This window comes from Trachemys scripta, chromosome 4 (genome assembly GCF_013100865.1).
Source record: "Trachemys scripta elegans isolate TJP31775 chromosome 4, CAS_Tse_1.0, whole genome shotgun sequence".
Classification (NCBI taxonomy): domain Eukaryota; kingdom Metazoa; phylum Chordata; order Testudines; family Emydidae; genus Trachemys; species Trachemys scripta.
Genome location: NC_048301.1, coordinates 128216676 through 128229282, shown reverse-complemented (window position 1 = coordinate 128229282; position 12607 = coordinate 128216676). Strand labels below are relative to the sequence as shown.

General features: G+C 54.8%; 1 protein-coding gene across 4 annotated transcripts in view; it reads right to left on the bottom strand.

Moving 5' to 3' along the window:
* The window catches only part of SCUBE3 (signal peptide, CUB domain and EGF like domain containing 3), a 100844-nt gene that overhangs the window by 9499 nt on the left and 78738 nt on the right, over positions 1-12607 (bottom strand). For all 4 annotated transcript variants that reach the window (XM_034767444.1, XM_034767447.1, XM_034767445.1 and 1 more), the window contains 9 exons: positions 8425-8547; positions 6185-6301; positions 4960-5052; positions 4738-4854; positions 4421-4582; positions 3262-3465; positions 2807-2968; positions 1708-1875; positions 195-356 (listed from right to left, as the gene is read on the bottom strand). In XM_034767444.1, coding sequence (XP_034623335.1) covers positions 195-356; positions 1708-1875; positions 2807-2968; positions 3262-3465; positions 4421-4582; positions 4738-4854; positions 4960-5052; positions 6185-6301; positions 8425-8547 — 1308 coding nt within the window. The remainder of the gene's footprint in view (positions 1-194; positions 357-1707; positions 1876-2806; positions 2969-3261; positions 3466-4420; positions 4583-4737; positions 4855-4959; positions 5053-6184; positions 6302-8424; positions 8548-12607) is intronic.

Genomic DNA, 12607 nt, shown 5'->3' with positions numbered 1-12607 from the left:
ATGCAGCTGTCTGTGCACGTGATTGGGGGTGCATAAAGGGAAACAGCAAGAGGAGGTGGCCTTCTGCCAGGGCGAGGACTCAGACAGGGCCCTCTGGCTGGACATCATGCTAACAGGAAAACACAGCGACTGGCAGAGATTGTGTTGCACATGCGACATATGGACACAGCACCCGGACTGCCTGAAGTGCGTACTTTTACACTGGGACACGGACGTGGAGCCGTCGAAATCCGTGGTGGTGTTGCCGGGACAGGTGATGCAGTAATTCTGGCGGAAGTCTGGCTGGTAGGTGCCCACGGCACAGCGGATGCAGCGGTGGACGCTGGTATTGTAGTAATGACCCGGGGAGCACTGAACTATGGCGAGAGGGGAGAGGAAAACATACAGTCAGTGATCAGGCAAGGAGGCATCAGCTCACTGAGTCACTCCCAGCTGTCTTGGAGCCACAGCTCTCCTAGCCCCGCCAATCAGACGTTTTATTAAGCAGACATGTGTGATCAGAGCAACCGGCTCCTGGTTCCCATTCCCAGCTCTGCTACTCCTTGGGGAGAGGCGAGTATTCTCCCTGCTTTACAGCTGGGGAAACATGGCCACAGAGAAGTTAGGTGGCCTGCCCAGGATCAAGCAGCAAGTCAGTGGCAGAGCTGGGAGTAGAACTCAGGAGTTCCGATTCCCAGCTCCTACTCACACTCCCTGGAAGCTATGTGCAAAGAGACTTTTTTTTTTTTTTTAAGTGACACAGGTATTCCCATGTGAACTTTGGGGAAAGCACATTCAAGGCTCCTTTAAGGTGTTAATTTAGGCTGCTGTGACCTTCCTGCTGTTTAGAATGGTTATTCTCTCTCTCTCTCCCCCTCCCCCCTCAGGGCAGCGACATGGATTTTGCATTAACGTCAACGATCCCCACACTTTGCAGCCCTTTAATAAGAGGAGAAATTGCATCCACATCATCATGCACTGCTAACTGCAAAACTCGGCAGACCAGATTTCCTTGTAATAAAGCTTAGCCTAAAAATAAGCATCCAATCATTACACTGTTATTATTAACCCTAATAAACACCAAGACCCCGCATAGCTTCGTAACAGCAACACTGCGGAGTCCGAGTCCATTACTGGACAGTGCTGGAGTGTTCCTTTTGTAAGAGTATTTCTGGGGTACTAAATGCATCTGTGCAGCGTTAGAACAGCCCTGCGAACATGCCACCAATTCTTGTTCGCTTTGGCAGCATTATTTAAAGGGTGGGCAGGTGGATTTTGTGCCTGGGCTGGTGGATTCGTACAGCCGTCGTGCAAGGTGGCTCACCGAGCACGTAGCTTCTCAAGGAGATTGCAGTCTAACAGGAGAGCGGGGCAAATGGGACAGGGCGGGTGAGTGGATACCGCTGGGAAGGTGGGGGTGTAGATCGAAGCCAAGAGTCTTGGTGAAGGATGTGCAGGGCAAAAGGGAGCAGCGACGCAAGGGTGGGATTGGCCCCCCACTAGGCACTTGGCAAAATGAAAGCTTCCCGCCTCGCTGCCCACGTCGCTGTTGTGACGGGGCCTGGGGAGCCGAAGAGGCAGAGGTGGGTTTGGGGGATGTAACGATAATGAAGCAGGCTCAGTCCTGGGAACTCAGCCCCCCAACCCCCCCTGGAGCTGCCCCGCCGCTCTGATTTCCCCTGGCTGTTCCCCTCCCAGATGCTGGCGGAGCTGCTGGCTTGGATGTACCTTTGGTATCGCAGTCCTGGAAGGAGAAGGCTCCCTCGTGTTTGGTGGTCAGCCCCCCACCGCAAGGGAAGCACAGAGCTCGCCCAGCTTCGGGCTGGTAGGCGCCCCGGGGACACGGCTGGCAGGGTATGAAGCCGTCCACTGAGTGATGGCCGGGGGGACACTGACCTAAGGCCCATTCAGAAATCAAAGAGAGATGTGGGTCAGTCGTGCAATAATGCAGCCTCCTCGTGCCCTGAGCTCCACTGCATGTCACTGGTGCTGAACCCCAGACAGGGGGAGCCACAGGCAGCTCTGGCGCCTCCTCAGATCCGTGGGGTAGCCCCACTGGTTGCAGGCACTTTGCAGCAGCCTGGAAATTACCACCTTGTTGCCGTGTGACCCCCTGGTGACAGCTGCAGGTGGCTCAGAACCATTCAGCCAGATCTTTATTATTTACTGCAGCAGTCCTGAGGAGCCCCAGTCGTGGGTCTGGCCCCCGTTGTGCTAGGCGCTGTACAAACAGAACAAAGAGATGGTTTCTGTCCCCTTCTCTCCTGAACTCTGGGGGCTCTGATAAAATGGAGTGGATCCAATTCCCCCATGGTTCTGCTCTTACATCCCCCACCCCCTTTGGCTCATGACTGGGATGCATCCAAGTTTACCCTGCAGGAAGAACAGCCAAAAGCGGCAACCCCCTGCAGTCATGCCGCCACACCTGCATCCTAACTGGGTGCTTGTGCTTCCCTCTTGTGTTTCTCTCCCATCCTGTTCTGAATGGAGAGTCAAGGGGCAGCTCCAAGGGCCTATCTGTGGCCAGGCAATGCAAGGAGCGCTGGTGTGGAACCCCTGGAGCTGTTTCATGCCTGACGCCTGGGCCTTGACCAAGCCGGGGATGAGGTCTACAATGGTTTCTCTGCAGCGCAGAATGGAAGCCACATGCTGCACTGGTTCTGCCGGTGCTCCTAACCCCATCCCACAATGCCGAGCCCACCCAAAGCCTGGCCCTATGGGAAAGGTAGTCAAGAACGCCAGAACGCCACAGCTGTAAGGTGCCTCTTGGTTCCTCGGCCAGCCTCTCTGAGGTCACAAACAGCAACCAATCGACCCTGCACCATACCTGCACAGGTGGTTATGTTTGTTGCTCTGGCCGGGCCATACGCATCGCTTCCAGGGCAAAGGTCACAAGAGAGCTGGCCTTCTTTCTCCTGGTAGGTCCCTGGGGGGCAAGGGACACACTGCTCCATCTGACCGTGGTAATACATTCCCTGCAGGCAGCTAACTAAGAGAGAGGCAGAGCCGTTAGGGACACAAGTAGTGATAACCCCCACCAAGCTATCCCCTAATATGCCTTATTCTGGCTGCAGATGAGAGGCCCTCGGGGTCCCCAGCTCCTAATATTGACAAGTCAGTGCCTCTAAAGGGAGAATACACGGTAACTTCACCTATTGCCCGTCAGCACGTGGAGCACTGGTGCTGGCAGCGCTGGTGCTTGGGAGTTGTAGTTCAGCACTAGGGGCCTACAGCTTAATGTGCAACTGGCCCCAGGTCCCTAGCCCCCGGTTGTTCCCTTACCACACTTGGATCCTAGCCTTTGCTGCCCCGGCCCGCAGCTCTCCTGCCTCTCCGGGGACATGCTCAGCTTCCGCGCCACCTCGTAATCCATGCCCGCGAAGCGGATCAGGAATCGCTCCTGGTTTATGGACTTCTTCAGGGCCTTGATTGCAGACTTCAGCTTCTTCTCCACCCTCTGCCGCAGGCAGTTAATATTGCAGCTGGCTAGAGGTCAGAGACGGGGGAGGGGGTAGACTATCAGGGTGAGCAAAGGAAAAGCAGATGACCTCCTAGACTGCTCCTCCCCATCCCTGCAGGGACTAGTGGTGTGATTCCCCACCAATCTTCTATCAGGTGTGAGTGGGGTGACAGGGACCGGGGCGGGGGGGAACTCAAGCAGCAAAGGGGTATCTTCAGCTGGATTAGGGGGTTCCTCCTGACTACTCATCCCATCTCCCCATGCCCGAGCCTGGGCTGCTGCCCACCTCTGCATTTCCACACGCTGGGGGTGACTATCTATCACTGCCTATTCTACCCACCTCCTCTTTTAGTGCCCAGCACCGCACCTGGGATGGCTCTGGATGTAACTGTTAAAGTGGCACTGTGGACAGCAGGAGGCTCTGTGCAACATTATCACTGGCCAGAGAACTAGAACCAGAGCAAGGAGTGGCAAGGCAAATTTCCCCCACCCTTCCACATCAGCCTGCTTCATCTACGTCTTGCGGAAAACCCTTCTAGAGGTGCAGAAGGGGTTCAGTTTCCATGGTCTTTCTCAGTCCTTGGCCTCTGGCCAGACCGCCGGTGAGGGGGCCAGTCAGTGCAAGCCGGGACGGTGGTTTTCATGACATGGACGCCTGCCCAGAAGGAGCTGGTCTAAGAACTGCCAAGCTCATTTCACACAGGCCATGGAACATACTGCCTAGCAAGGTATGAAGGTAATTAACAGCACAAGACAGATGTTATTGGAGAGTTCAGCCCAGTGCACACTGGGAAACCCAGGGCTCCTACTGCTACGTGGGCTCACCTCAGTTCCAGTGCATTCTGGGATAGCCAGGCCTCTCTCCTCAGGCCCAATGCACTCTGGGAAAAACAGTCCTCCCAGTCCCATATCCCCAAACTTGGGATTGCCTCAGGCCCGGTGCACTCTGGGAAAGCTGGTCCTCTCAACTCTGTCCCTCACCTGTGACCTCTTCCGGTTTGATTTCTGCCTCAAACTCCAGAGTGATGCGTGTCACCTCCTTGTTGGGGGAGTTGCGGGCCCGCCGGCCTTTGCCCTTCTTTGATGAGTCGCACTTGAGGTTCACGAAGGTCACCTGGCAATCTGAGCAGGGGGCCGCCCCGCCTGGAAGAGTGGGGGATAGAGAGTCAGGATCCTCCCCACAGTTCCCTTGGGAAACCCAAGCCCAGGTGGTCAATAGGGCCACTTCCCTCCACACAGCCGTAGAGGAACTTACACGGCTGTTTTGGGGGTGGGGTGGGGTGGGGTGTAGGCCTCACCTGGCGCTGCGTGCTTCCCCGACTCATCCTGCTTCCCCTTCACGCGCGGGTGCAGGTGGCACTTGGCGTCCTTGATCTTGAAGGAAGCCTTTTGTTTGATTGGAGCAGCGACAGTCTCTAAAAGAAAAGGCAGGTGCTAAACACCAGAGGCACCAGCTGAGCCTCCCGCCATGGCAGCTGGGGGCAGGGGAGGCTCAGACCGGCCCAGGAGAGCAACCTTACCCACGCAGTGATGGCTGCTGTTGCCAGGCCTCTGCTGGGCCCCCTGGTGCAGGATGGGCGTCCCACAGCTCACCGTGTAGCTGCTGTCGGACTCTGCGAAGAGGGAGAAAGGAGGGATTCAGACAGAGCCTGGGGCTCACTCCCGGCTGGCTTCCGAAGTGTTGCTCCGCTGCATCGCCCAGGGAGGTCAGTGGGGGCTCAGCACCCTCGGAAATCAGGCCCTAAGCAGCTCATGTGTGCTGATCTGACCCCAACCTTTGACGCTCTAGAGACTGGTTCATTGCTAGCACAACCTGAGGGTCAGTTCAGGCAAAGCCAGGGCCCTGCTCAGCCGTTCAGCTGCAAAGCCTGAGATCCTGTGTACAGCCTCCTCCCCACTCCCACCCCACGGTATCCCCGCCAGGCCAGCTCCGGTGAAGGGAGTCCAGTCCCGCAAAGGGAGAGGCAGGTAGGGGCAATGGGGACAGCGTCCAGAGCTAGGGGTCCGAGAGGAAGCAGGGGGTATAATGGATGGGGGCCCCGTTAGGAGGAGAATGGGGACTGCTAAGTGTCCCAGCTGTGGCTCTGATGTATGAAGATGATCCCAAGGGCAGATCTAGTCATTATCTCAGTGGTCCCCAAACTTTTCAGGGTTGTCCCCCCTTATCTCTGTCCACGCCCCCTTCCCGCCCAGCTGGGAACAGAGCTGTGGCTCTGTGGGGAGGGCTGAGGACAGGGGTAAGGGGGCCAAGACTGGGGCCACAGCTGGGGGTGGGGCCAGGAGTGGAGCGGAGGCCCAGCCGGGGGCTGATGCTGGCAGCCGTGGCCCTGGGTGTGGGGCCAGGAGTGGGGCCCTGGGTGTGGGACCAGGAGTGGAGCCCCAGGCGCGGGGCCAGGAGCAGAGCTGTGTGGCGTGCTCTCCCTGGCCCCGGTGGGGGCTGGCCCAGGCCTCAGCCATGGCCCCCTGAAAGGTCCTCTTCACCCCCTGAGGGGGGTGCACCCTACAGTGTAGTGACTTCAGCATTATCCAGGCCTAAATCTAGCCTGTGCAGAGACATCCTGCTTCCCTAAGCCCCTTCTGTGCTTTCAACTACATATGGTGTTCTGTGGGGCACCGTTAAGCATCCACCTAAGTAACGGGCAGGGAGAGATCCATATTTGTAAAGCCCTTTGGGACGGAAGGCGTTGGAGAAGGCCAGTGCCCCGGGTAGGTTTCAGGGGAGATGTGGCGGCCACGGGTTGGTACCTGGCAGGAAGCGGGCCTTGGAGATGCAGGTGAGGGAGCAACTGTCCTTCTTGCCGTTCTTGTTGCAGGTGAGCATGGCCCGGTGAGAGATGGGGCCCGTCAGGCATTTCACCAGCTCTGAAGGACAACAAGCACTGAGTGGTGACAACAAGCAAGGGGCAACTCGGGGCCGACCAGCCAAGCAGACGCTGCTCTGGGCACTGGGGGTGGGGAGTTATAATTGGGCCTACAAATTTAGCGCAATTGTGGGCGCAACTGAAAAAAGTGAGTGAAACTTCATTCACAATAATCTATCGGCATCAATAGTGATTGGGAAAGTTGCAACGGGGAAACAGAGAGACTGAATTAGTAGAAACAAAAAGACCTCCTGATATCGCTCAAGGACGGCGTTATGATCGTCCCTGGTAAACCGAGCACCGTGAAACTGAAACATCAAGGAATCAAAATTGGTGGGTCGGAAATTAGGCCTAATTGATGGGCAAAACAGTGAGGGGATGGGCTACTCAGCCCATCACTCCTTCTGGGGTCCTTACAGAAAGAGACTTTGGGAGACAAATTGGTGACTGGAGTGAGCTTCACCATCATGGCTGCCACCCCCACCATCTCCTGGGTCCCTGGGCCTTCATCATTCTGATCCTGAGAGATGTCCTGACTACACCAGGCCAGAGAGAGAGGGAGTCACAGAGAGAGAGGGAGTCACATGACATCACCACCTCCACTGGCTAAATCCTGACCACCACCTGGGATGTGAGACTTTTTCTCTCCCCCCCGGGCGTGTTCTTCTCCTTCCCCACTGTCTTCCTTCAGTTTCCTCTCTCTCTGGGCAGGTCTTCACTACGGGGGGGAGGAAGGGGGTCGATTTAAGATACACAAATTCAGCTACGCGAATAGCGTAGCTGAATTCGACGTATTGGAGCTGACTTACCCTGCTGTGAGGACGGCGGCAAAATCGACCTCCGCGGCTCCCCGTCGACGGCGCTTACTCCCACCTCCACTGGTGGAGTAAGAGCGTCGATTCGGGGATCGATTGTCGCGTCCCGACAAGATGCAATAATTCGATCCCCGAGAGATCGATTTCTACCCGCCGATTCAGGCAGGTAGTGTAGACCTAGCTCTCTCTCTCTCTCCTTTTTCCTTCTGGCTAAGAAGAGTCTGGCTTAGCTGGCCAAGACTGCCTATTTTGCAACACTGCTGGAAGCCTGTAACCAGAAAGAGGCAGCTCAAAGCCCATTTATTCTATCCAAATTAATACAACAGTGGGACTCTAACTTTGCTCCCAACTCCACTCCTGCCACAGCATCCATCCTCCTCCCTCAGCCACCTGCTTCTGCCGAGGGCCATCCTGGCAAGACAAGGGTGCGTGTGGTGTTCTGGGTTCTCCCGCACAGCTTTACACGCACACGCTCAACGGGGGCCATGAGTCAGCAGGTCATCTTGAGGAGTGAGAGGCACTTGCTGGGGTTTCACTCACTCCTTCATTCTGAGGAGGCTTTGCTCAGTCTATCCTGTCCCTTCTCTTGGCTGGTAATGGAAGGGAATCAACTGGGCACCACAGTGTTGCTGTGGGCTGTTAAAAACAGCTGCTGTGTCCCTCCGCAGAGGTCATTGCATGTCCAGGCAGGTAAAGAGATTTTTATAGGTATATCTATCAGCAAAGTGCTTTGGGATCCCCTGGGGAGAAGAGCACTATGTAAAGAACAAACAAAATTTGACTCAGGTCAGAAATAGCCCGGGGAAGTTCGGCAGGTGAAGGACTACACTTTCTGATGCGCACTTTTCTAGGTGAAGTGCCAGAATTTCCTCTACGGCTTCCCAAACTCTCTCTTCTCTGAGTCCAGCAGCCCAGGAGAGATGGGTTTGGGGGAGGAAGGGGGCATTTAGATCAGGAGACCACCCCATGAAAACCAGCTCCACAGGCAGCATGATCTGGCCCCCTGTGCTAGCAGTCTCAGCAGAGGGGCGAAAGGCAGACTGGGGCATGGAGCCTGAACCTGGCATGACACTATATGCAGGGGTGCGTGCTCAACATGCACCCAGTGGCCAAATCCAACCCATAAGCAGCACCCTTTCTGCTGCACCGTCTCCCTATACAAAGCACCTTCACAGCAAAATCCACCTGGATCAAACCTATCCACCACGTCCTGGCAAGGACCGAATAGAAAAATGCAGATCTCTGTTCAGGCTTTGCCGGCTGACCTATGCTCACCCACTAGATGGCAGCATGGGTTTTCTCTACCCACCTATGCAGTCCTTTTTGTTCCAGTGCAGTTTGCAGCTGGCTGGACAGGTACACTCGTAGCTGCCAGGGGCGTTTACGCAGCCGAATTTGCAGCCTCCTCGGTTGATGCTGCATTCATCAATGTCTGCAGGGAGCAAAGCGAGACGATTACTGAGAACTGGAATTGCCATGCTGCATAAAGCAAGCTCTGTTAGAGGTTACGGCAGGCTGAGCGGGGGCAGGGCTCCTGGATTCTATTTCTAGCTCTTGCAGTGTTCCAGCAGTTACAGCTGGTGGGGCAGAGGTTGGCAGCCAGGACTCCTGGGTTCTAATCCTGGCTCTGCCACTGACTCACTGCGCAGTCCTGACCAAATCACTTAAAGCCCCATTTTCAAAGCAGCCTGTAATTCTGGGTATCCAACCTGAGATGCCTCGGGCCGGCTCCCACAGCTCCGATTAGTGCCAGTGGGGAAGGCCACGTGAAACAAGAGGAGAATTTAGTCCAACACGTGCAGGGACGTGAGTCCCCTCTTCACAGCACCCTGCTGCATATCAGCTGTGACTCAGGACAGCACTGCCCCAGGCACTCTCCGTAGGGAGAAAGTAAGGGCACGCACTTCGGGACAGCAGCTAGCCCTGACTCCCAGGGCGCGATGATCATTAATCAGTACCCTGGGGAGGGACACTCTGGAGAAAGGCTTAGAGGACGGCAGAAAATGAAGCTGTCCCAGGGTAACAAACAGGACAAGACCCGGCACGTATCCAGCAGCACTGCCTGTGAGGGTCTCAAAGCCCCGTGTGAGCAGGAACCCATTACGTCTCCCAACCCCACTCTACAGAGGGGCAAAGGGACTTTTTCAAAGTCTCATGATAAGTCAGGGCAGAGCCAGGGAGAGAACCCAGGTGTCCAGGCACCCAGGCAACTGCTTTAACCACTAGCCCGAAACCTCTTCTCAGAGCCTCCCCCTGGAGCCAGGGTCAGAGGAAAAAAATTGCCAGCGGCTTCTCTGGTAGGATGTAGGAGAAGTTCCCTGTTCAAACTCCTCATGACCCTAAGTCTCCTCAGCTCCCTGAAGCTTCTTCTCATCTTTGTCCCCTTGCTGACAGCGAGGCTGGGCATGAGCACAGCCCCATAATCATCCTCATCCCCACCCCAAGAGCTCCCTGCAACCAGCAATTTCAGCGGCTATTTCCATTCATCAGGAGCCATCCTCTGATCACTCCTCCCACAAGCCAACAGAGCGCCCACTGGCTGGGGAAAGCAACTAGAGCAATGGGTCTCCATACAGAGCTGAGCAATCCCCCCACCTCACTGGGACTCCAACCATGGTCTTGCAGGTCTGCGAGCAGAGCCAGACCCAGTTCCTCCCAGCTGGGCAAGAGGGAAAGCGAAGGGGAAGGGGAGTGCAGGGCTGGGCAGAGATCCAAGGTGAGCAGAGAGTAGAGGGGGATGGTGAGTGACCAGGAGCAACTTCAGGGGTGAACAACCCATGATGATGGGTGCTATGGAGCAATCTAAGACTGAACAGCTAGATGGGAGAGGCAGACCGGAGATGGGGATAAGGGATTCTGCTCCCTGCTCCCACCTCCCACCCCACTCTCTTGGGGTCAAGGTCAGTGAGAGGATTACTGTCCTGGCCGAAGGCACTGCCAATGTGAACCTGGTTTTGACCCAATCCCACCATGTCAATTGCTTCACAAGCTCCGCAGTGGATGGCAGGGGAGCTGCTCTGCCTTCCCTTCTTCACAGCTCTTTCGATCACCCAAATGGGCCGATCTTATTAGAGCTCACGTCACCCACCACTGAAATGCATCCGTCTCTGGGGTGGAAAGCGACAGCTGTGTTACAATGCACAGCAACGCTGCATCTCAAGAAGTGAAGACAAATACTGTATCTGACCGACCCACAGGAAGGTGGGAAGGAATTTCTCAACTGAATTTGGTCAGGATGCGGGGGCTAATGCGCCGACTCCTGACACAAGTGCTATCGGTGGAGGGGTCTGTCATGAGCCAAAGGATCGGGGCCTTGGTTTTATTTCTTTTCCCAAACCATGGCAGCTCCTCCGTGACAGCAGCCTTTGCACCAACTTTGCTGGAGTGCTGAATTCAGGACTGACTCAGAATCACCAGCACCACCCTTGTCCCAGGCTGTGTCCTTGGTGGTTTTTCTCACTAATGAGCGGCTGCTTTCTCTACCAGCTGGAATTTCTGTGTGGCTCCACCTTTACTCCCAGACACAGGAAATAAAGTAGCCCAGCCAGGTGGTGACAAACATTAGGCTCATAGGGACTAGATCCTCTGTCTAGATTGCCTCGCAGGGGCAGCTGAAGTGCTCGACAGAATCTTCTTTTTGTTTTCGATGTGAAATCTCTCCGTCGGTGGGAAAACCAATCACTCTGCTAGGATGGGGGACCAGCCAGACGTAGAAAGACAGGACTTAAAAACTAGATTCCATTTAGCAGCTTTGCTCTCAACGCTCGATTTGCATCCTGGATTCTGGATTCCTAGTTTGTCATCTATTTCAGCCACCCCACATTCATTGATTCATCAAGCCTCAGGCCAGAAGGGACCATTAACTCACCTAGTCTGACCCTAGGGTTGCCAACTTTGTTTGGATGAATTCCTGGAGATTTCATCACATGACATAATCTTTAGTTGAAGATTCATCTTTAATTCTGGAAACTCCAGGACAATCCTGGAGGACTGGCGACCCTATCTGACCCTCCTATATACCTGGACAGAGAAATTCACCCCATGACCACCACACTGAGCCCAGTAACGGGTGTACTCCTAAGCGGTGTGACACAAACCAAGAGCCCTTCCCGACATCCTGCCTCACTCTCTCTGCAAACCACAGCCAGCAGGCGGTTTAAGCCGGCCTCTGGCTTTACGAGAGGTTTTATAAACCTCCTCCCTCAAGGAACTCTTCTGCTCCCAATGGGAGGGACAGCACTTCCCTGTCCAGCGCGTTTAGCACATGCTGTGAGCGAGCGCTCATGGACAAGTGTGGCTGCCTGTCTGTGTTGACCCGCTTGTGTGTTTGTGTCTGCATGCAAGTGGGCATGAAATCACAACAAGGACTCACTGGCTGTATAAACAGAGACAGCCTGGCAAGAAAGATGGAGCAGAGCTGCATTCAGTGGGTAAAATCCTGCCTTCATTGAAGTGAATAGCAAAACTCCCATTGACTTCAGCAGGGCCAGGATTTTATCTGGGGCAGGCAGGGACCAGGTGTCTAACAGGGGGACTCCTGGATACAGGGTTCACTGAACATTTAGGTATGTGAGTTTGACAACACTAGTCCAGCCTGCCATGCCAATGACATCTAACTGAACTGAACTGGGATTATTTTGTCTGCAGAAGAGAAGAATGAGGGGGAATTTGACAGCTGCTTTCAGCTACCTGAAAGGGGGTTCCAGAGAGGATGGATCTAGACTGTTCTCAGTGGTAGCAGATGACAGAACAAGGAGTAATGGTCTCAAGTTGCAGTGGGGAAGGTCTAGGTTGGATATTAGGAAAAACTATTTCACTAGGAGGGTGGTGAAGCACTGGAATGGGTTACCTAGGGTGGTGGTGGAATCTCCTTTCTTAGAGGTTTTTAAGGTCCGGCTTGACAAAGCCCTGGCTGGGATGATTTAGTTGGGAATTGGTCCTGCTTTGAGCAGGGGGTTGGACTAGACGACCTCCTGAGGTCCCTTCCAGCCCTGATATTCTATGATTCTATGAACTGCATTTACATTGACTCCATTGGAGCTGCAGCACTTTACATCGTCCGAGAATATGCCCCATCATGGGCACTTGCGTTTGCTGGACGTGGGAGGTGCGTTCTCAGTCTGGATTGTGTTTACACAGGACGGGAAGGGACTTCCTGAGTCATCGAGTGCAGTCCCCTGCTATCACAAGCCATCACAGAATCAAACGGGTTTCCAGGTAGAGGCATTTGCACTGGTCTGTGCAAGCATCTGTTGTGTGTGCACAGGACGGTGGGGATGTTGTGCAGGAGGGTGCATTCGTTGTGTGCGTGAGGGCTTCTTTGTGTCGGTGCACCAGCCTTAATCTAGGTAATCCAGGGTATCTCGATATACGTAACTCGCACTGAAAACTACCGCTGCAAACCACACTGCTGCCGTAACATGCTTGAACAAACCTCTTTGCGCTTTTCATCTTCCCTGCTATTCCCTCAGGCACAGGCTTCCCCTTCCCTT